The following is a 22,044-nucleotide window of genomic DNA, read 5'->3' as shown; positions in this document are numbered from 1 at the left end:
CTGGCCTTGAACTCATTATGTAACAGAAGCTGACTTTGAATTCTTTATCACCCCGCCTCCAACTTACAAATGCTTAGATTATAGGCGTACACCACCACCTGGCTCTGTTTTCTCATTTATCCTTAATGCTAATGTCCACGTTGTTCTTTAGCTAGTTACCTACCTCTGTCTCACTAAATGAATGGATGTGTTCCTGATAAGTCTAAACATGGCTTTGTTCTTCTTTTCTACTTCAAGCTTAATCATTGTCTATGGTATAGGTACAGTCTCCTGTCCAAGTTACTAGCAACTAACTGGTCACATGTGAGTGTTTTTCAGAGCTCTTAGATACAAAGAGGTAGTGTGCTCTCCTTAAGAACAAGAATGACCTGGAGCTTTTCCATAGTAACTCAGAAACATCCATAATATCACTAACGTCTTCTAGTAAACTCCATCTTGACATTATACTACTCTGAAACTCAATGATATTGTGAAATTTACTTTTTCTCTCTGGGTATGAAAGTGAACGTGGGAGATGAGACTCAAATCAACTGCTGACATTTTTTATCCACTAATGAAATTCCCCCCCCCACCAATTAATACATTGAACATACACTGAGGGGGGAGAGAATATGGATGTGTAAGTGTTCCTACTTTTAAAGCACTCATTTTTAGGGGGAATGTTATCTAGACTGAGAGCAGTTCAGTCAAACATGTATTTCTTAACTACCTCAGGTACCTTTCCCTCACCAGATGACACTTGAATTGAACAATTTCCATCTAGTCATAACATTCCAATGGGTCAGAGATGCTACCTACAATAAGCAGGGTGGCTCATTTCCACTGAGAAATTATCTTATGCACAATGGGAATAGTTAACAAATTCTACAGGAAAACTCTCCCCAAATTGCAGAAAATAAATCTCACCAGGGCTAAGGCTCAGGATGTGCATTGTTAAAAGTTTTGGATAATTTGAGACCAGAACTGAAGAAAGGAAAAAGAACTAGCTTGGTGGGCCACAAAAAGAACAGTAGTGCAGTCCAAAGAGGATGGCTATTGTAGAGCCCACCCATACAGCAGTGTGGGTAGAGAAGAAGAAGGAGAAAAGAAGACAATGTTGTGAAGATAACCATTGGCAATCAATCATACAGGTTCTTCTGAGCCTGGCATAGCTCATGAGGCTCTACCATGTCAAGGAAAGGCCATCAAAGAGCTTCAGAGAGAAGAGACCACTGTGAAGTGATGGGACTCGATTCAGAAGTGATGTCTGGTTGTAGCCTAAAGGAGGTACTGAAGGAGCACCTTCATGCTGGAAGCTGTAGCAGTAAAGGTAAGGCATGCTGAAATCCTGGACTAAGAAGGCAGCAGTAGAGGTAGGGCAGGGCATCAGCTTGAGGCTAGAAAACTGACAGGATTCTCTGGTACACTGGTGGTGAGGACTGAATGGAGGAGATGTATCAGAGATGATGCTGTGCTTCTAACTGTCAGGCTGATGCATGTCAGGGCATTCTCCTCGGTACCAAAAACTGCAAGCAGACGAACCTTGGCAGAGGAAGGTCAAGACATTGGTTTCAAACATAACAACACACCAAGATATAAGCATAGCCATCAACTGGGCAATCCAGGCTAGCTATGGGGAGCAGAGGAAGTGCTTGGCATTACCCAGACAGAGACAATAGAAGGGGGGGCTCGTATGTGACCCTTGTCAGCTTTTGTTGTGTGTGTCTCACATGGTCATGTCTTTGTTTACTCTCCATGTTTGCCTTACTGGTGAGCGCTGCTGTTTGCCTTCTGCATTACAGCTCCTGTTTTGGTCGTGTCTGGCTGTTTATTTTCTTTCAGATAAGTGTTCTTCTATTTGTTTACTTCTACTCAAGGTGGGTAAAATCTTAGAACTCCTCTCAGCTGTATGCAGCTCTCATGGTCCTTCTCAGTCACGCTCTGCTGCCAACAGCCAGAGCAGTTAGACCTGGGGCTTTCCTCTGTGAACATTTCCTTCAACTGTTCCACGGGGTGGGGCAATCAGTCCTGGGACTTTAATGTCACTGAATGAATCTCTCTCCAGTCATGCTCCATCACTGTGTAGCCCACTGCCCTTGAGGACCACATCGCCCTTTGGTATTATCTCTCTGTGTGTCTGGGAAAGAAAGGGATTGTGGTAACTGTGACTGACAAGCATGGCGCTCACTGTCTCTATCCAACCAAACATACTGGCTTTCTGTTTCACCTATAGTCAGAGAAAAGAGAATTTCCAAGCTTTAAGTTAATGTTTCCCAATCTTGGAAGTCCGTCATAAACACCCAAGAATCTACACATAGAGAAAGATTTCATTCCAAGAAGCTCATTCCTGAGGTTTGAGCCTAGGTCTGCCCATCCTAAAATCAGAGGGTTCCTTCCAAACTATAAGAACACAGAAACTCATAGCCTCTTGTGGCTATGAGGATCAAAGAAGTGTCTAAAGAGGCCTACTAGGACATAGGTGCCGGGGTGGGAGCTGTATAATGAATTCTGAAGCAGAAAGGGAAACTCCCTACCATGGGGTAGAGTAAGATACAGGCAGGTTTGGTGCTGCCAAGACGATGCCTTCTGAATCTGGTGGGGTGGTCATGAAGAGTTGGTAGCCAGACCAGGGCATCCTGACTTTGGCAAAGCATTTATGTACAGAGACTAAGAAGGTAGAGATAAGTGAGAAAACTCTGTGGATAGAAAGAATCCCTGGAGACACAGTACCTGTGGGTGTTGTGCTGGTAGCCTCCATGATAGATGGTGATACATTCAATTTCTTTTGCTGAATTTTGCCATAGGTCAGCAAAGGTTATGGGCTTTTCTCTAAATTTCGTTTTAAGCTTTTCTGCTCTTATTCTGCACCTTGCTTCCTCGTCTTTATTTTTTATTAAAGAAAAAAAAAGAGGCCAAACATTTTATAAATGAGACTGTGGGCCTATTTTAAATGTGGGTCCAAGAGCTAAAGCTTGACTGTATTACTGAAATGTCAGAAATAATCCTGTCTGTAGAGCAGATTCTGAAGTGGAGCATGTGCATAGCCCTTAACAGCCCTCAGAGGTGCGGAGAGCGGTGCTGTGCTTAAACCTACGAGTGGTTTGCGAAGGAAGAATAAAAAACTGGGCAGTCATGTGAATGAAGAAATATATGCTAGAGGTTTTAGTTTCTCAAAAAAAACTGTATTTTTCTATTTCTGCAAATACGAATTGTGGCCTTGCTAATTAGTATTACAAAGATAATTTAAATTTCAGAGGGTTTGCAAACCGCCTTTAAAAAAAAAAAAAAGAGCGAATCTTTTCTTCTCTTGACTGCAATCTTCCTTTATTTTTTTTCTCTACCTTTATTAAATTGGATATTTCTTATTTACATTTCGATTATTATTCCCTTTCCCGGTTTCCGAGCCAACATCCCCCTAGCCCTTCCCCCTCCCCTTCTATATAAGTTTTCCCCTCCCCATCCTCCCTCCATTACCACCATCCCCACAACAATCACGTTCACTGGGGGTTCAGTCTTGGCAGGACCAAGGGCTTTCCCTCCCACTGGTGCTCCTACTAGGCTATTCATTGCTACCTATGAGGTTGGAGCCCAGGGTCAGTCTTTGGGTAGTGGCTTAGTCCCTGGAAGCTCTGGTCGGTTGGCGTTGTTGTTCATATGGCAATCTTCCTTTAATAAGCCAGTCTGGCCATAGCAGATGCATCTCAGGCCCGGCTGGTGGTTTGCTGTTTAGGAACACTGAAACGGAAGATGGAAAGCCTTGCTCCTCTTCCTCAAAATCAGTTCTCTGTCAGCTAATGAGGGAATGGGTGAAGAGGCTTTCCTCTCCTATTGCCATGCAACCTAGCTCAAAGCAGGGTTGACCCTGTCTCTCTATAAACAGATGAACTCTACCCTGCAGGGCTGCGTGGAAGGTTCATTCCGAAGGTGGCACCACAGGCTCGTGAGTTCAGCCAGTGTTCAGTCCTCTTTTTCTCCAAACTGTGAGAAGGACACAGACAATCTGGAGGCAAATTTGAGATCCCAAGACTGAGGTGAAATTCCTAAAAATCTATCACTTCTAAATATTGCTTCCTAGAAAAAGCATGGACAATGGGTCCACCATATGCCCTCTGGGAACCAGACCATTTGCTGGATCTCAGAGGAGAGCTTGGCCTATGGGCGCAAAGAAGACAAGGAAGAGAGAGGCTGAGTTTCTTTAGTCTCTGAAAATCCTCTGCGAAGAAAGGAAGGCATAGAACCCCTTTCTGTGGCTGCTCCTCTCCAAGAGGAACCTGTACTTTTTACTGGATGGAGAGAGCTGACTAGAAACAAAAAACACAGACGGCCCAACACACTTTGAGAAAGGAATTTATTTAAAGGGGCTCTGGGACCCTGGAGGGGATGGCTGCTGGTCTCTGACATAAGAAACATAAATTCAGGAAGTTAGAAAGCAGCTCTAAAGCACAGGGACACACAGTGAGCGTCCCAGCCAAGACCTGGGACCAGAACCCAGAGCTGAGGATAAAAAGTGGACTTCACAGAAGCTGTGTACCGGAGGAAGGAGACGTTCTCTGTAAAAGCCCAACAGTAAGGATCTCAGGCTTCCTAGGGCCATGCGGTTCCTGTTGGAGCTGCTCAGTCCAGAGCCAGCCGACCAATGTGCAGGAAATGTTCCAGTCAAATTTTATGAATGCTGAGATTTAAATTTCGCACCACGGAATATTCTTTTGGTAATGGGCAGTAAGCTCTAAGTTACTGGTTTCTGCTACACTTGACTTAAGGAATAGCCTTCCCCCACTCATTCCCCCACCTTCCACACCACCCTCTGCCACCCCCTCCGACCCCTAGCATCTCTATTACCTCTTACCCCGGCTTCATCTTTAACTACATGGGTCAAAATCCCGGTCCTGAGCTTGAAGATAGGCTCAAGGTGCCTTGCACCATGGTCACTGATGTCACAGAAAATCTGCTGCTTTTGTTGAATTCGGAGGACACTGTCGTTTAATGATGACTGAACTGAGGAGTATAAAGTCATTCTGGAGTGTCCTTAAGTATCAGTTTCTCCATTTGTAACTGAAGATGCTAATTACTGTCATTTCTTTCTCCCCTGTGGATTTCTCTAAAGTTAATTAATGGTCACGCATATTAATGCTGTAAATGCCCTGAGAAGCTTGAACGAATCCTTTTGTAAATCTGACTTAATGAAAAGAATAAATGGGCAGAAAGTAAAAAGCCACTTACAAATATTTACAACCCTTCAGACAATGACACACGTGCCTGTGAATGTTTCCTCTCCTTTTAACTTCCTGTCTTCGTCTCAGCAGACCTATCTTAAATGGCAGTCTCACGGTGTAATCCTGGCTGGCCTGGAACTTGCTATGTACGCCAAGCTGGTCCTGCCTGCCTTTGTCTGTGAGTGCTGGGATTAAAGATCTCCAGCATCACACCCCAGGAGAACTTAATATGGCCGCTGTACTTGCTACCTCCAGCAGTGCTTGTCAATGTTCATGGAATTCCTCACTCCTTCTCTGACTGAGCCGTAACAAGCTCAATCAAGCTCAATCAATCTCTTTTTTTTTTTTTTTTTGGTTCTTTTTTTCAGAGCTGGGGACCGAACCCAGGGCCTTGTGCTTCCTAGGCAAGCGCTCTACCACTGAGCTAAATCCCCAACCCCCTCAATCAATCTCTTTAAGGTTCTCCACTGGAGCCATGTAAATGACCAAGTGCCAGATCCCAGCCAGAAGTTCTTCAACTTCCTGCCTCCAACACAACTCTTCATTTCCGCCTTATTCTGCGTCTATGGCCACAGATGAAAGGTAGACCTTCCCCTGTCCCCGACCAACTCCCTATGCTCAGAGCAGTCCTCCTCTCCTGCTCTTCTCTTTCGTGAGAATTGCTCCAGGGTTCCCCCGGATTTTCCACATCTTCATCCTATGTCTTGAAACATTTATAAACACCGCCCTCGGGATCTCTCTCCTTCTGCTTACCTTAGCAGACAGGAAAGGCTTCCAAAAAAAGACTATCCCCTGTCTGTTTACCTTCTCCTCTCCAATTCACCTGCTGCAATCTGGCTTCTGTTTCTGTAACTGCTAGGCATAACCTGGAGATGTGACCCATATCTCCTTAATCATTAAACCTACTAGATGCCTCCCTACCTGGAACTGACTGTAAAAGTGAAAGGGTGCCGTCTACATTTTGGGTTTAAATAGATGACTGCGGGTTTTTCTTTGGTTGGTTGGTTGGTTGGTTGGTTGGTTGGTTGGTTGGTTGGGTTTGTTTTTATGGATAAATTCATTCTCAGTCGAAACTCCAATAGTTCAGTTAGCTTTCCAAAAATGGCATAAGAAAAAACTGAAAATATCCTAGATGCTTTAAGAGTAAGACCTTGTAAAGCCACGGTAATTAGAGCAGTATGGAGAGGGATGGCTGCCAGATGCTTTTTGACTCACACACCTTTTGCCGCTGTTCCCAGCTCCATGGTTTCAACCTCATCTCTAAACTACCCTATCTGCTGCCTCAAAGCCCTCTGATCTCCTTCTCAGGGCTCTCCGTCTCCCATTTCCCTACCTCTTTCTTTTCTTCTAACTGCTCCACAGTCTGTTCCAGATGTCTTCTTTAATCCAAATAAAGTTCTTGAATTCTCAGTTAGTCAGGGTTTCAAGTATCATAGTTTACTCGTTGCATTGTATCTTTTTGTGAAAATGGAAGGTTTAGACAGTTTGGGCACACGGGATTTCTCTGCCCCCTCAACCATTATTTAAAGCATGTATTGCTGAGACCCCAGTGAGCCCTGACAGATCATGCTCCCCTCATTGTATTCTGTGGCTTAATAGTGTCCCCATTATTGTGTCTCTCTCTTTTAAACAGCCCTGTCTCCCGGATGCTAAAATGACAGCAAGCTGGCTTTCCTCTCCTCTCTTTGGTGGCTGCTCCTCAAATGTTCAAATAGCTCTTCCAGTCTACCTCACGCCATAGAGTGAAGATGCCAGTCCGCCATGTTCTCTTGCTTTCTTCTCTCTACACCTGTCAGTAATACCTTCCCCTCTTCTTGCAGCTAAGTTCCCCATGCCTTTGTGCACATGACTTCTGGTTTATGGCTTTGTCTCAAGACCCCCTACATGACTTCCTGCTCACATTGCTAATTACTTCCCTAGCTGACAGCTCCACTTTGATTTCTTACAAGTAGGTGAGGTCAGATCTGAAACTCAAATGTAAGTGGGAAGATTGTATTTTTCTTTGCAAAGGTTTTCAAATCTAGAACAACCATGCATGTCGAAATGAGACTCCTAATTGTCTTTTTCTCTGTGAGCCTTCAATCAACTCTCCCCCAGTGTTCCCCATTTTAGTGGGCAGTACTCTGTCCAGTACTGCAAGCCAAAAAGGCAGGAGAATCATAGTTGACTTTTCCTTTTTCCCTACCTCCCAAGTCAGATTCATCAACAACTTCTGAGAACTCTTCCTACAAATGTGTCTCAGATATACCTACGGTCCTCCATTCACAGTGCCACTACCCTTTGCTTAGAATATTCAAGGAACTTAACACTTCCCCATTTTACACCAGTCACTATCTACCATGAGGCAACTAGAGAAAACTCGTTCAATAAATAACACTAAAGGACTATCAGTAAGTAGGATCTCAGTAAACGGAATCATCAGTTCTCCTGCTCCAAACACTTCAGTGGCTCTGACCAGCCACCTCCCTACACTCATGCTCTCCCCATGCTCACCTTCTTGTCTCTCCCCCTCTGCTTCTACCCTCTGCCCTGCAGCTCACAGAACACTCCAGACTCCATGTTTTATCACCTTCACTTGTGTGAGGTTCTCCTCATGGAACCCTCACCTCACCTCAATTCCATTTATTTTCCCTCTTTCCCTCTATCTTTCCACTGCTGTCCATCCTGGGACCTTAATGCTGCCTCAGGAAATAGTGAGTGCATGACCTATCCAAGTGTATAATGGTTGCAGCCCATTTATTCCAACTGACTTTATAGCAACGTGCACATGGCTGCACCAGATTTTCTGGATCCACACTGAAGTCTTTTAAATTCTTAATATGTACTTGTTTTTAAGTATTATCCAAGAGGGCCATTTCACTACTTGCTTTTGGTCTGATCACAGAAGGTCATTTCCCCACCCAGGGTAGACTTAAGCATTTGTATTTTGAAACTACAACACATCCTTAGCACATCCCTATTAACATTTCCTAAGCACTTCCTTTTATCCATTAATTATGAGTTTAAAGACATTGCCTACTTTTAATCTCCCTAGAAGTTACAGAAAGTTAAATTTACTGTTATCTCTATAATACAAAGAAGATATTGGGTTTTATTTTTTAAAAGTGTTTGATAAATTAGTTATTGTGTGACAAGCTCAAAAAATGATTCAGCAGGGAAGAGCACATACTGCTCTTGCAGAGACCCTGAGTTCAGATCCCAGAATCCACAGTGGCAGACCATGATTCCAGCTTTAGAAGATCTGATGCCCTCTTCTGCCTTCTTCAGGCAACATTACTCACATGCACATACTCTCACACAGATACATATAATTACAAGTAGAAACCTTTAAAAAGCAGTTATCATTTGAAAGAGAAAAACACACATATACACACAATCTGTATGAATATATTATATAATATTCCTTTCTCTATTTGGTTGTGAACATATCATGGATAAGACATCTTTAAAAACTTATCTAAATATTCAGAAAGACATAACTAATTTTAATTTCTGGATATACAAATGATTATAATTCTACAGTCTTTTATGTGCAAAATGTCTGATAAGCCTTAAAAATGAAGAAGCCCCTAGGAATTTGTAAATAATCCAAGTGATTTATCTCTCACAATATATTTCAACTAACAAGCAGTTTGGTGTATTAGTGCATTAAATTTTAAAAAGATATTTTTAGCTTGTTTAATAAGCAATTGGCTTTATAAATAAACATTAGTAAGTACAAATGCCTCAAGAGAACCTGATAATGGAGCTTTGGTAATCGCTAAGAATTTTATATATCTCTGAAGGCATATACAAATATGTTATAATCACTTTACTTCTTTACTTGAGCTTCATAATTTATGATTAGGATTGTGCCACCAAATTGAGTATGAGGCTATTTAAATGATATTTCTTAAGAAGCACACAGAGACAAAGATTCTGTTGGATAAGCTACTTTTGCTCTACTCTTTTCATAATGTTTACCTTACCACCAAACACACACACACACACACACACACACACACATAAATGCACGACCTATTTTACCCCCTTTCTTTTAGGGCAAACCATAAAGTATGCAGGAACACAAATGAGTTGATCCAAGGAACACGGCTCTTACTGAGGAAAAATGGTTTATTTAGCTCATTAGTATGTATGTAGCAGGAACTGGATGTAAAATTATACAGGACACATAGGCTTTGCTGGGACAGACTGGGATGAGCAAAAAATAATTCATGTATTTAGAATTCATGTAGAATGGGACCAGGAGCGGTTGTGTTTAGAGTTGTATAATGGGACCAGGAGCGGTTGTGTTTGCTTTTAAATTTAAATCGAATTGCTTTGTAGATAAGGGTTGATAGCATATGCATTTACAGAGTAATAAAGTGGTGGAGTATGTTGAGTCAAATAAATGAGCACAGATTCCAGCTTCTTCAAGCTTTGCCCAGCTTCTTTTTTTAATTTATTTTTTATTGGATATTTTTTACTTACATTTCAAATGTTATCCCCTTTCCCAGTTTCCCATCCATAAACCCCCATCCCATCCCCCCACCCCTTCTTCTATGAGGTTGTTCCCCTCCCCATCCACCCACCTCTTCCTGCCTTCCCACCCTGACAGTCCCCTACACTGGGGTGTCCAGCCTTGGCAGGACCAAGGGCTTCTTCTCCCATTGATGCCTGACAAGGCCATCCTCTGCTACATATGCAGCTAGAGCCATGGGTCTATTTGAGTGGTGGTTTAGTCCCTCAGAGCTCTGGTTAGTTGGTATTGTTCTTATGGTGTGGCAAGCCTCTTCAGCTCCTTCAATCCTTTTGCTAACTCCTCCAATGAGGACCCTGTTCTCAGTTCAATGGTTGGCTGCAAACATCTGCCTCTGTATTTGTCATGTTCTGGCAGAGCCTCTCAAGAGACAGCTATATCAGTCTCCTGTCAGTATGTACTTCTTGGCATCAGCAATATTGTCTGGGTTTGGTTGCTGTGTATGAATGGGCTGGACCCCCAGGGCAGGCTCTGGATGGCCAATCCTTCAGCCTCTGCTCCAAACTTTGTCTCTGTATTTCTTACTATTAATATTTTTGTTCCCCATTCTAAGAAGGACTGAAGCTTCAGCACTTCAGTCGTCCTTCTTGAGCTTCATGTGGTCTGTGGATTGTATTTTGGGTAATCCAAGATTATCAGTGAGTGTATACCATGTGTGTTTGTTTGTGATTGGGCTACCCTACTCAGGATGATGTTTTCTACTTCCATCCATTTGCCTATGAATTTCATGAAGTTGTCGTTTTTAATAGCTGAGTAGTATTCCATTTAACCAGTTTCTAATTGCTCACACTTAGATTTATGTAAACATGAAGGGAAGACAGTATCTCACTTAAAGAAGCTGTAAGAATTCCATGGCTCCAAGACACTTATTATCAAATTACATCACTGCAATTCTATCGCATCCTGCCTTGACCTGCATTCCATTTGCCCCCCAGCCCCACACAAACTCCATAACATAAAGACCTCACTTGTCCTGCTTATTACTGTATTTCAAACATGGGTAATCTGAAGCTCTCAATGGATGTTCAGATGATAAAGGATGAATGGAATGATGGAAAATAAAGGTAACCAATGAAGAATTATGAGAGCAAAGTAAGAGAAAAGGGTAAGGCTAAAGCTAATCACTGGGCTATACTAAAGCATGCTGTCTAGGAACTAACAGGCCAGCACTGACTGTCAGTTGGGGGTGTGATGATTTAATGCTTCAGTAGAACATTTCACAGTTAGTCTTTTTGACAGGATTAGAAGCTACATACTAAGTATATTGGTGTCTGTGTGTGTGTGTGTGTGTGTGTGTGTGTGTGTGTGTGTGTGTGTAAACATATATATATATGATTTTTAAGGCAGATTTCTAATAATTTACTGAAAATATTAAGTTTTTAAGCTACATCAAATTTCAGCCAAATATTCTCCAGTTTATGCAATTATCAACAGGGATAGAAATCCTAGCCTAATGCCATAATCAACAACTCAGAGAATTCTGTTTGTAAAAATTGCAATTCTTTTCATTTGAATTTTGTAACTACTCACGAAAATAAAAATATATTTTTGTATTTAATTTTTATAAGTTTCTCTTAATATCCTTATATTCTTAACACTTTCTGTTTTCTCTCTCTCTCTCTCTCTCTCTCTCTCTCTCTCTCTCTCTCTCTCTTTCTTTTCTTAGACCTAAAAGGTGTTTTGGTTTGATTTGCTTGGGGGGATAAACTTAGATTAAGGTTACTAATCTTTTATTGCTATATATGTTTCAAATAATTTTCTAACTTCCTTTTTAATTGTTTAAATGTTGTGCATACAGGACAAAGCTGGTCAGTAATAAACATAGCTTTCAGAAAAGACAAGCTATGAATGCTCTCACATGACCATCTGGATTTAGGCTCCACCCAAAGCTCACGACATATGTCTTGTTGAGAAAACACATCAGGCACACACTGTGAGAGGGGAGAGAAGCCAGGGTTTCTTAGTGGTCACAGTCATCCAATAATATGAAAGTGTTCTATGCCACCAAATCGCTTTGGGTGGTTAAAATGTCCGAGTTTCAGACATTTTGCAGTAATAAAAAGTTATATCTCAACTTTTCCATATTTTATAAAGTTAGGTGAGAGTATGTGAGGTGATGTTATATCAAAACACTTCAATTTCCAAACTAAAAAGTGGCACCAACCCAAATCCCATGGGGAAGAGAGGTGAACACCCAGAAGTGCAGACATCCTGACACTGCAGGACAGACTGCCACTTCTGCACACCTCTGCCCACAAGGAGGTCAAGGGGATACACATTGGAAGGGAAGAAGTCAAAATATCGGTATTTGCAGATGATGTGGTTCTCCAGAGAGCTACTTAACCTGATAAAGCACTTCAGCAAAGTGTCAGGGTATAAAATTAACTCAAACAAATCAGTAGCTTTCCCCTACTCAAAGGATAAACAGGCTGAGAAAGAAATTAAGGAAATGATACCCTTCACAATAGTCTCAAATAATATAAAATATCTTGGTGTGACTTTAACCAAGCAAGTGAAAGATCTGTATGACAAGAACTTCAAGTCTCTGAAGAAAGAAATTGAGGAAGATCTCAGAAGATGAAAAGACCTCTCATGTTCATGGATCGGCAGGATTAATATAGTAAAAATGGCCATTTTGTCAAAAACAATCTACAGATTCAATGTAATCCCCACCAAAATTTCTACTAAATTCTTTATAGGGATAGAAAGAGCAATTTGCAAATTCATTTGGAATAACAAAAAACCCAGGAGAGTGAAAACTGTACTCAACAATAAAAAAACTTCTGGGAAAATCACCATCCCTGACCTCAAACAGTATTACAGAGCAATAGTCATAAAAACTGTGTGGTATTTGTACAGAGACAGGCAGATAGATCAGTGGGACAGAATTCAAGACCCAGAAATGAACCCACACACCTATGGTCACTTGATCTTTGACAAAGGAGCTAAAACCATCCAATGGGAGAAAGATAGCATTTTCAACAAATGGTGCTGGTTCAACTGGAGGTCACCATGTAGAAGAATGTAAATCAATCCATTGTTATCACCTTGTACAAAGCTTAAGTCCAAGTGGATCAAGGCCCTCCACATCAAACCAGATACACTCAATCTAATAGAAAAAAAGTGGGGAAGAGTCTCAAACTCATGAGCACTGGGGAAATTTTCCTGAACAAAACACCAGTGGCTTATGTTCTAAGATCAAGAATCGACAAGTGGGACCTCATAAAACTGCAAAGCTTCTGTAAGGCAAAGGACACTGTCATTAGGGCAAAACAGCAACCAACAGATTGGGAAAAGATCTTTTCTAATCCTACATATGATAGAGGGCTAAAATCCAAAATATACGAAGAATTTAAGAAGTTAGACTCCAGAGAGCCAAATAACCCTTTTAAAAAATGAGGTACAGCGCTACACAAAACATTCTCAGCTGAGGGATATCGAATGGCCAAGAAGCACCTAAAGAAATGTTCAACATTCTTAGTCTTCAGGGAAATGCAAATCAGAACAACTTGAGATTCCACCTTAAACCAGTCAGAATGGCTAAGATCAAAACTCAGGTGACAGCAGATGCTGGTGAGTATGTGGAGAAAGAACATTCCTCCATTGTTGGTGGGATTGCAAACTGGTACAACCACTCTATAAATCAGTCTGAAGGTTCCTTAGAAAATCGGTCATTCCACTACCTGAGGACCCAGCTATACCTCTCCTGGGCATATATTCAAAAGATGCTCCAACCTACAACAAACACACATGTTCATAGCAGCCATATTTATAATAGCCAGAAGCTGGAAAGAACCCAGATGCCCTTCAACGGAGGAATGGATACAGAAAATGTGGTATATATACACAATGGAGTAGTACCCCGCAATCAAAAACAATGACTTCATGAAATTCATAGGTAAATGGATGGAACTAGAAAATATTATCCTGAGTGAGGTAGCCCAATCACAGTAAAAGCACACTTGGTTTTCACTCATTAATAAGTGGATATTAGCCCAAAAAGTTCGAATTACCCAAGGTGCAATCCACAGACCACAGGAAGCTCAACAAGAAAGATGATCAAAATGTGGATGCTCCCAGTCCTTCTTAAAAGGGGGAACAAAAATATCCATAGGAGGGGATATAAAGGTGAAGTTTAGAGCAGAGACTGAAGGATCAGCCATTCTGGGCCTGCCCCACATGTGGCCCACATATGTACAGCCACCAAAACTAGAAAAGATCGATGAAGCTAAAAAGTGCATGCTTTCATGAAAGAGACTGGATATAGATCTCTCCTGAGAGACACATCCAGAGCATTCCAATACAGAGGTCAATGCTAGCAGCAAACCACTGAACTGAGAACAGGACCCCCTTTGGGGGAATTAGAGGAAGGAGTGAAAGAGCTGAAGGGGTTTGCAACCCCATAAGAGCAACAATGCCAACCAACCAGAGCTTCCAGGGACTAAACCACTACCCAAAGACTATACATGGACTGACCCAGGGCTCTAGCTGCATATGTAGCAGAAAATAGCCTTGTTTCAGCACCAGTGGAAGAGGAAGTTAGTCTAACCTGCCAAGGTTAGACTCCCAGTGCAGGAGAATGTCGGACAGGGACAGTAACAGGGTTGGATGGGGTGGGCGAAATACCCGTATCAGGGAGGGGTAGGAGATGGGGACTTATGTACAGGAAACTGGGAAAGGGAGTAACATTTGAAATGTAAATAAAGAAATATATCTAATAAAAAATTTTAAAAATCAAAAAAAGTAAACAAAAAAATAAATAAAATTTAAAGGAGTTTCCTTGAAAAAAATAAAGTGACATCATTGTTAATTCTGCCAATTAATTTCTAATTAAAAAATAACTTTTATAGGAATGGTGAAAACATCAACCACAGCACACTTATTTTTTTAAATGTACTATTCTCTTGTTTATTGTACTAAACTCAGATCATGCTGAGGTCAGCACAGAGCAAGTCTAGTGGAAGCCACCCTTCTTTCCAGTGTATCTGCTTCCTCGGGAATCTCCACTAATAAATCCTACACACACACTTGACATTCCTAAGCTGTAACCAAGCATACTCTGTGTGGAATATCTAATAGCAAAACATGTTACTTGTCATAATATTTGGTAAAAATATAATTCAATAATATTTAAAAATGAGATCCTTAAAAAACTGTTACAATGTTGCTACTGCTTTAGAAGAATTCACTTGTTTCAAAACATCCATGCTTTACTGACATTGAATCTTTAAGACCAGATGTCTGTACTGTCCCAAGTGCTTCTGAAGAGTAGGATATCATTAACTCTTTAGGATCCTATCCTGCAAACCTCACCCTTGAATAGCTTAGAATCTCAATTACTTCATTTAAAAGAATAAGATGTTAAAATGGTTGTTGATCCCTGCTTGTTAGTTAGTTGATATAGAATTGCAGAGAGCAGTTTTTTCACTGTTTGAAGGGCAGACTAGTACCCGTCTAGTCCACTCTCTGCACCAGCTAAGGTCTCTTACTTTGAATACTTCTTGCTTCAGTTGAAAGCAGAACTATTACTACCACAGTGGTTTGGCTTGCACTGGGATTGATACAGCTAATATTTTCCTGCATTTTGACTTGTCCATATAATGATTTCTGTTACTCCACAAAAGTAGTACACTTTAAAGAAGCACATGTTCTAAGATGTTCTATGTCTGGTGGCTCTAAGGAAAATACTGCACACACACACACACATACACACACACACACACACACACATACACACACATACACACACACACACTATACACTAACAGCAATTAAGACATGTTGTACCATGAATACTGGAATAAATGATGGAAGTCTAAGATTTTAAAGCTGACCAGAGAAGTATCAGGAAACAAACCGCAGTGGTACCTTTGTAGCCAGTCATCCACATCCCTGCCTCAGGACAGCTCCTATAGATAAAGCGGTGTGTTTCTCTTACAGCATCTACTTCTTGGTAGACCTTCTCCCAAACCCTTACTGTTATAGTTTGGATAAGAAGTGTTCCCTTCTGGGGCACTTTAGGCCACTCGGCCTTCAGTTTGAAAGACTACTGGAAGGCTGTGAACCCTTTAGGACAGGAGAATAACGGACTAGAGTCACTGGGAAAGGGCTATGAAGATTATGCCTGACCTTTGTTCTTCTAAATCTCCCTGTTTCCTGGTCTGCACCATGTGAACACACACCACCATCATAGTCTCTGTTCCATTATGGTAGCATATGAAACTGCTCTCCCCTAAACAGTCTGTTGGGTATTATATCACGATGAGGAAAAGTTTAACACAAACCAAGCATCGAAGAGCAATGTATTAGAGCATAACATGGCACTGTAGTCTGTTTGCCTAATGGGTGTTCACACACTCACAGTTAGCACCATCAAGGAAAATGAGCAGAAAGGACTATGAAGAATATCATTATATTCTGTGGAAGAGAGTAGATGTTCTTTCCATTTTATGAGCCCTGTATGTAATGATCCACAGAACACATTTCATTCTAGACTTAGTGACAGCACTCTTGAGTTTCTCATCATTGATTTGTATTTAGAGACCTGCTATATCATTTTTAACCTGTTAGTAATGCCACTAGAAAATTCCCAGAAGTCTCTGCCTTTTCAACAATGAGTTGAGGCTCTAACCCTGCCCTCAAAGAATCCACTTCCTATTTTACCCTCACCATTGTCTTCCACTAATATCTCTATTCTAATTTTAACTTGGATATGCTCTATTCATCTCCTGAAAGTGGTTAAGCCATTGTCTGAAACACAGGAAAGTACAAATATAGAAATGTCCTACACAGGTGTACTAACCTGGGCAACTAACAAAGTCTCAGCGTCTGAATGTGCTAATGTATGACACTTCGAACAATGTGTTTTTCTTTCCAAATAAAAACTAGGAAAGTAGCAAACATTTTCATTCATATATTATGAACTTTGACATTGTTTCTCTAATAATAAGACTATAAACAGCATGCATTGAGTTCTGAATATCCTCAATGACTTGAGAATTGACAACCAGAAGAGAGCTTCATAGTTACCATTTTAAAGGAAAATGATTTAAATTATACCTTTTTTTAAAAAAAAATGACGTAAGTAAGTGAATGACCCTTAGTTTAGTGTAATTTTATATTTAATAACTGTTTTCAGACAAAGGCCATGGAGAAGTAAGTGGATAGTAATGGTTCTGGAGATGATTAATATGTGACTCAACATGCAGCTTTGGTTCATGCTGCAAAGGCAGGAATGCATTTCCCAACTCCCTATTCTCTTCAACTATTTAAATGTCATATGTGGACCCAGGTGGGAAATATGCACTAACCTCTTGCAAAGATCTTAAAATGTAATAATGAGAGATCAGTGACTAGTTATGGTTAAGTCTACATGAATTGCTGGATTGTCCCATCACTGGTTCTGGAGGTAGCCCATATATAAATGCCTATAAAATCCTGGAATGTTGTAACAGAATGAAGCCCTAATCTCATTAGTAGTCACTCCCCATTCTTCTCTTCTCATAGCTCCTGGCAACCACTAGTCTATTTCTGGGCCCAATGAATTGATTTATTCTGAGCATTTCTGATAAATGGAATCATACAATGTATTCTCTTTTACGGTCGTTTTCTCACTTAGCATCTTCAAGTTTCATTCATATCATTCCATAGATTAATATATAATCTTTTCCATTAACAAATGGTATTCTATCTACTACGTGGGAATATCACATCTTAACTATCTATTTATATTAATTGATGAATATCTGGGTGGCTTTCACCATTTAGCTATTGTAGTGAGATTTATTTGCATTTCTTATTCATGAACATTCATTTGCATTTCTATGTAGACATGTATTAGTAGGACTAAAATACTTGAGTCATATTGTACAAAGTTTTACATTTTGTAGGAATTAATAAGATGCTTCCCAATTTGTGTCTGTGATAAAAATAAATGGTAAATTTTTGATTTCTCCATATTCTCATCACTGGGTTAATAGAATTTTAAAAATATTTTACCTACATTACAGGGTATTATGGACTTGGTTTGCATTTTTCTTTTGTCATTGCTGGGTTTTTTATTGGATATATTTTTATTTATATTTCAAATGTTATTCCCTTTCCTGGTTTCCTGTCCATAAGCCCCCTATCCCTTCCCTCTCCCCTTCTTCTATAAGGGTGTTTCCCTCCCCTTCTGCCCCCCTTCCCACCACCGACAATCCCTTACACTGGGGATCCAACCTTGGCAGGACCAAGGGCTTCTCCTTCCATTGGTGCCCAACAAGGCCAACTTCTGCTACATATGCAATTGGAGCCATGGGTCAGTCCATGTATGGTCTTTGGGTAGTCATTTAGTCCCTGAGAGCTCTGGTTGGTTGGCGTTGTTGTTCTTATGGGGTTGTAAGCCCCTTCAGCTCTTTCAATCCCTTTTCTAATTCCTCCAACAGGGGTCCCATTCTCAGTTCAATGGTTTGCTGGTTTGCATTTTTCTAATAACTAATATTGTTGAGCATCTGTTGTTTGTCCATTGGCTTATCATTCATCTTATTTTGAAGAAATCTCTATTCAGATCCTCTCTCCATTTTAAAATTAAATGTATCTTTTTGTTCATTTATGAGAATTCCTCACATATTTTGAACACTATTCTGTTATATACATATACATATTCTCTGCTTCTATATGGGCTACGTTTTTTACTTTTTAAATTTTGTCTTTTATGATTAAAGTCTCAATTTTCATGAAATATAATCCATCGATTTAACCTTCTATCATTTATGGGTTTTATGCCATCTCTTTAAAAAATTGCTTAACTGAAGATCTGCACCTGTGTTTTTGTCTGAGAAAAGACTCTTAGTTATAGCTTTTCCATCATCGTCTATGTAAGACTTTGGATCAGTGTTTGGGGTATGACGTATTGTATTAGCTCCACTTCAAACAAGGGAAAACCAATCATAAAAAGGTTAAGATGGAATTTAATTCTAAGTGATATAACTGACAGTTGTCCTGCTGCATCTATATTACAATGGAATTTTTCTCTTTTGTCAAAATAGATGAAATTGGTAAAATGAGTATATTTTGTTCTTTTAATTATTATGACTAGAAGACATAGTGAGAAATATTAAAGGGCTGGTGTGGCCCCATCAGGCTTCTTTACTATGTGTTTGCCAAGACACACAGAAAGTTTAAAGAGTAATTCTGAAGCCTATGTGCTATACATATGGAATACCTATACTTGAAATGTATTATTATTTTTATAGTTAATACAGTTTGGTAAGAGAAATCACTAGAGAAAATGTCACCAAACATTTCCATTCTTCAATGTGCAAGATCTGTGTTCCTTGGTCTTGTAATTTAGGCCCCCTTCTCATTGTGCCTTATTCTATGAAAACTGATCATCTTCAAAACTATAACATTCAAGAAATTTAATGAAATTATATGTAAAAATATATATTTTCAGGGCAGCCCTGTAAACAAAATGTTCTGGTCAGTTGCTGCCCATTTTCTGTGAAAGTCTTAGGAAATCTGAAAGGATACTGTGTAAACTAATGGTCCCATAGATTAAGACATTAGTCAGGCCAGAACTTCTACAGCAAGCTTCTCAGTACCCAATGATGCATTCGACCCAACATTTCTCACTGACTCATTTAATTCAGTGATCATCAGTGATTAAAGTCAATTAAAATTTATAAGGAGCTATGGTATCCACTGTGTAATGAATTTATTACATCAGAGAGATTTTAGAGCATTTGTTAAATAGACCTTTCAATTATGGCTCGACTACTGACTTGCTTTTGTAACATGTTATCCAGCAATATATCAGCCTACTATTTTATTATACATGAAATCAACATAATTTTTGCAAGTGAAAAATAAGTACTAGTTAAATAGGAGAAAATTGCATGATTGCATTTTACGGATGACTCAGAGCTTGACTTTCAACTGTGTTGCCTACTACTAAAAGTAACTAATAGCATCTATAACATTAGCATAATGAATACCACTTCATAGTCTTAACTATGCCTTTAAAAATATTAACTAGTGGCTCTGTGGTAAACACCATCGAGAATCTTCCTTTCTTTTTAAATTTCTATTGGGGACATGTATTTTCAATAATGTCTATAATGTATAGCAATCTGCAAAACTTTGCCAAGATGAAGAGGCTGTTTGAATCCAGGAAGGATGGAAATGTACTGTCTTTTCTAGTGTCACAAAGAACTTACTGTAAAACAACAGAAACAAACATTCTAACACAAGACTCAGTGTAAGTGATTTTTTGACCAATGGAGAAAGCGCCCCCTCAGCCCCCTCAGAAAACTTTACCCTGAGCATTTTAGCATTTCCATCACCCCTGAACAGCAATGCAAGATCACATATAAGGCCATGAATAGTTATTCTCCAGATTATAATGTGCAGGGAAAAAATATAGGTGAATTCTTTGCATCTTTAAATATTACTAAGAAAAATAAATCAAAATGGAAACACAACAGGGCTTTCTAGATATGAAAAATAAAATGCACTGGGTGGAGGTGGCAGAAATTCCTCTAGAGACCAAAGCGGTGACACTGAGGAGGGTCAAGGCAGGGAACCATTAGAGCCCCAGGCTACATAGAAAGAGGCTTCTAAAAAGGAAGTAGTATCTCAAAATATTATAAACATTCTTTTCTAAGGAAGGCAATGAATATAATTTTTCACACTCTCGCCCAATCACATTGTAGGAAAAAAAATGTCTGCTTACTAGAACAGTAATGGGGAATTGAAAATTCAGTTTCCTTAGAGAAAGAAGCAACTGCTCATAGTAAAAACAGAGGCCATGACCAGGATACCTGGGTTTACCTTTGCTTTGCGGAAGTGGTAGACCACCAGCATGCTGACAAAGTCCAGCAGCATACACAGGGCTTGGAAGGAGATGATGGCGAGACGCAGGTACTTATCCTCCTGGACAAAACATGGGCGGTCATCAGCACAGAAGGGGCAGCCTTCTCGGCAGGGCAGGCAGACGTGGGCTTCTTCTGACACATCCTTTGTGCTTCCTGAAAAATGGTGATCTGGACCTCTTCCTGTAAGTTCCAAATAAAACCACAATGTCATTTGTATCTCCAAGGTAAGTGAGAGAGAAGACAGATAGACCTTTGCCATTCCTTTTTCTATTGACTATAAACATTTCATCAAATCCCCTGCTAGTTACATTGCTTTTGGACCCAAAGCTCTGTTGATTCCTTTAATTTTAAAATTGTTATTCAGAGAAATTGATAAAAAACAAACAAACATTGGAAACTAAATGCCTCAGGGGCAGGGACCAGTCTACTAAGTCTTTGATAACATTCTCTTCCACTTGTGGCTGAGGGTTCTCCCTAAAGCATGGGTCATACTCCAGACATACTTGTTAAAGAATTAACAAGAAGAAGGGTGGGAACATAGATGTGTTTGATGTATCAAGTAAATGTACTCATCGTTTTTGGAACTTCTCAACTCAGATGACAGAGAATCTGAAAGATACTGTCATCATTCCTCAACTCAACAGAGATTTCATCTACCAAGTTCATCCGGTCTAAATCACATAAGATGGCACTTAAACAACAGTTGTTCAGAGTGCAATTGCCTAACAATGCTGCATGCTTTAGAATCAATCTGTACAACCTCACATGCAATCCCCACTGGCATGCAGTGAGACACCTCTGTGTTGTTAGATTACTGCTCCTATTGATCTTCTGATTAATTATACAATTGTCTGCCTCAGCCCAGTACCAAAGAGTACCAATTGTTGACTGGAGCAATACATACTGAAAACAAACTAAGCGTAAGAGTGTTAGAGAAGAAACAATAGAAAACTCTAGACGTGAATATAGAATTTGAAGAAAGAGGAAAGCCCTTGACAAGGGAAGCATTTAGAATATCGCATCAGAAATCTGGAAAACATATGAATTTTTGTTGAAATATAATGTCTTAGTTAGTGTTTTATTGCTGTTAACAGACACCACAACCAAGTTAACTCTTACAAAAACAACATTTAATTGAGGCTGGCTTACAGGTTCAGAGATTCAGTCCATTACCATCAGTGTGGGAGTATGGCAACATCCAGGCAGGCCTGGTACAGGAGAAACTGAGAGTTCTACATCTTCATCTGAAGGCACTAGAAGAAGACTAGTTTCCAAGCAGCTAGAATGAAGAGTCTTAAAGCCCAGGCCCTCGGTAACACACTTTCCCCAACCAGGCCACACCTACTCCAACAAGTCTACATCTCCAAATAGTGCCACTCTCTGGGCCAAGCATATACAAACTATCACACCTAGGAAAGGCTTCAAATGATATCTTCCAAGCTAGAGGCAATAGAAAATAGACTACCAAGGCTTACAG

General features: G+C 40.1%; 1 protein-coding gene across 1 annotated transcript in view; it reads right to left on the bottom strand.

Moving 5' to 3' along the window:
- The window catches only part of Gpr158 (G protein-coupled receptor 158), a 409,526-nt gene that overhangs the window by 168,201 nt on the left and 219,281 nt on the right, over nucleotides 1–22,044 (bottom strand). The window contains 1 exon segment of the mRNA NM_001170326.1: nucleotides 20,524–20,747. Coding sequence (NP_001163797.1) covers nucleotides 20,524–20,747 — 224 coding nt within the window.

This window comes from Rattus norvegicus, chromosome 17 (genome assembly GCF_021556685.1).
Source record: "Rattus norvegicus strain SHRSP/BbbUtx chromosome 17, alternate assembly SHRSP_T2T, whole genome shotgun sequence".
NCBI classification, from domain to species: Eukaryota; Metazoa; Chordata; class Mammalia; order Rodentia; family Muridae; genus Rattus; species Rattus norvegicus.
The sequence above is the reverse complement of the archived record's forward strand: the minus strand, read 5'-3'. Positions and strand labels throughout refer to the sequence as shown.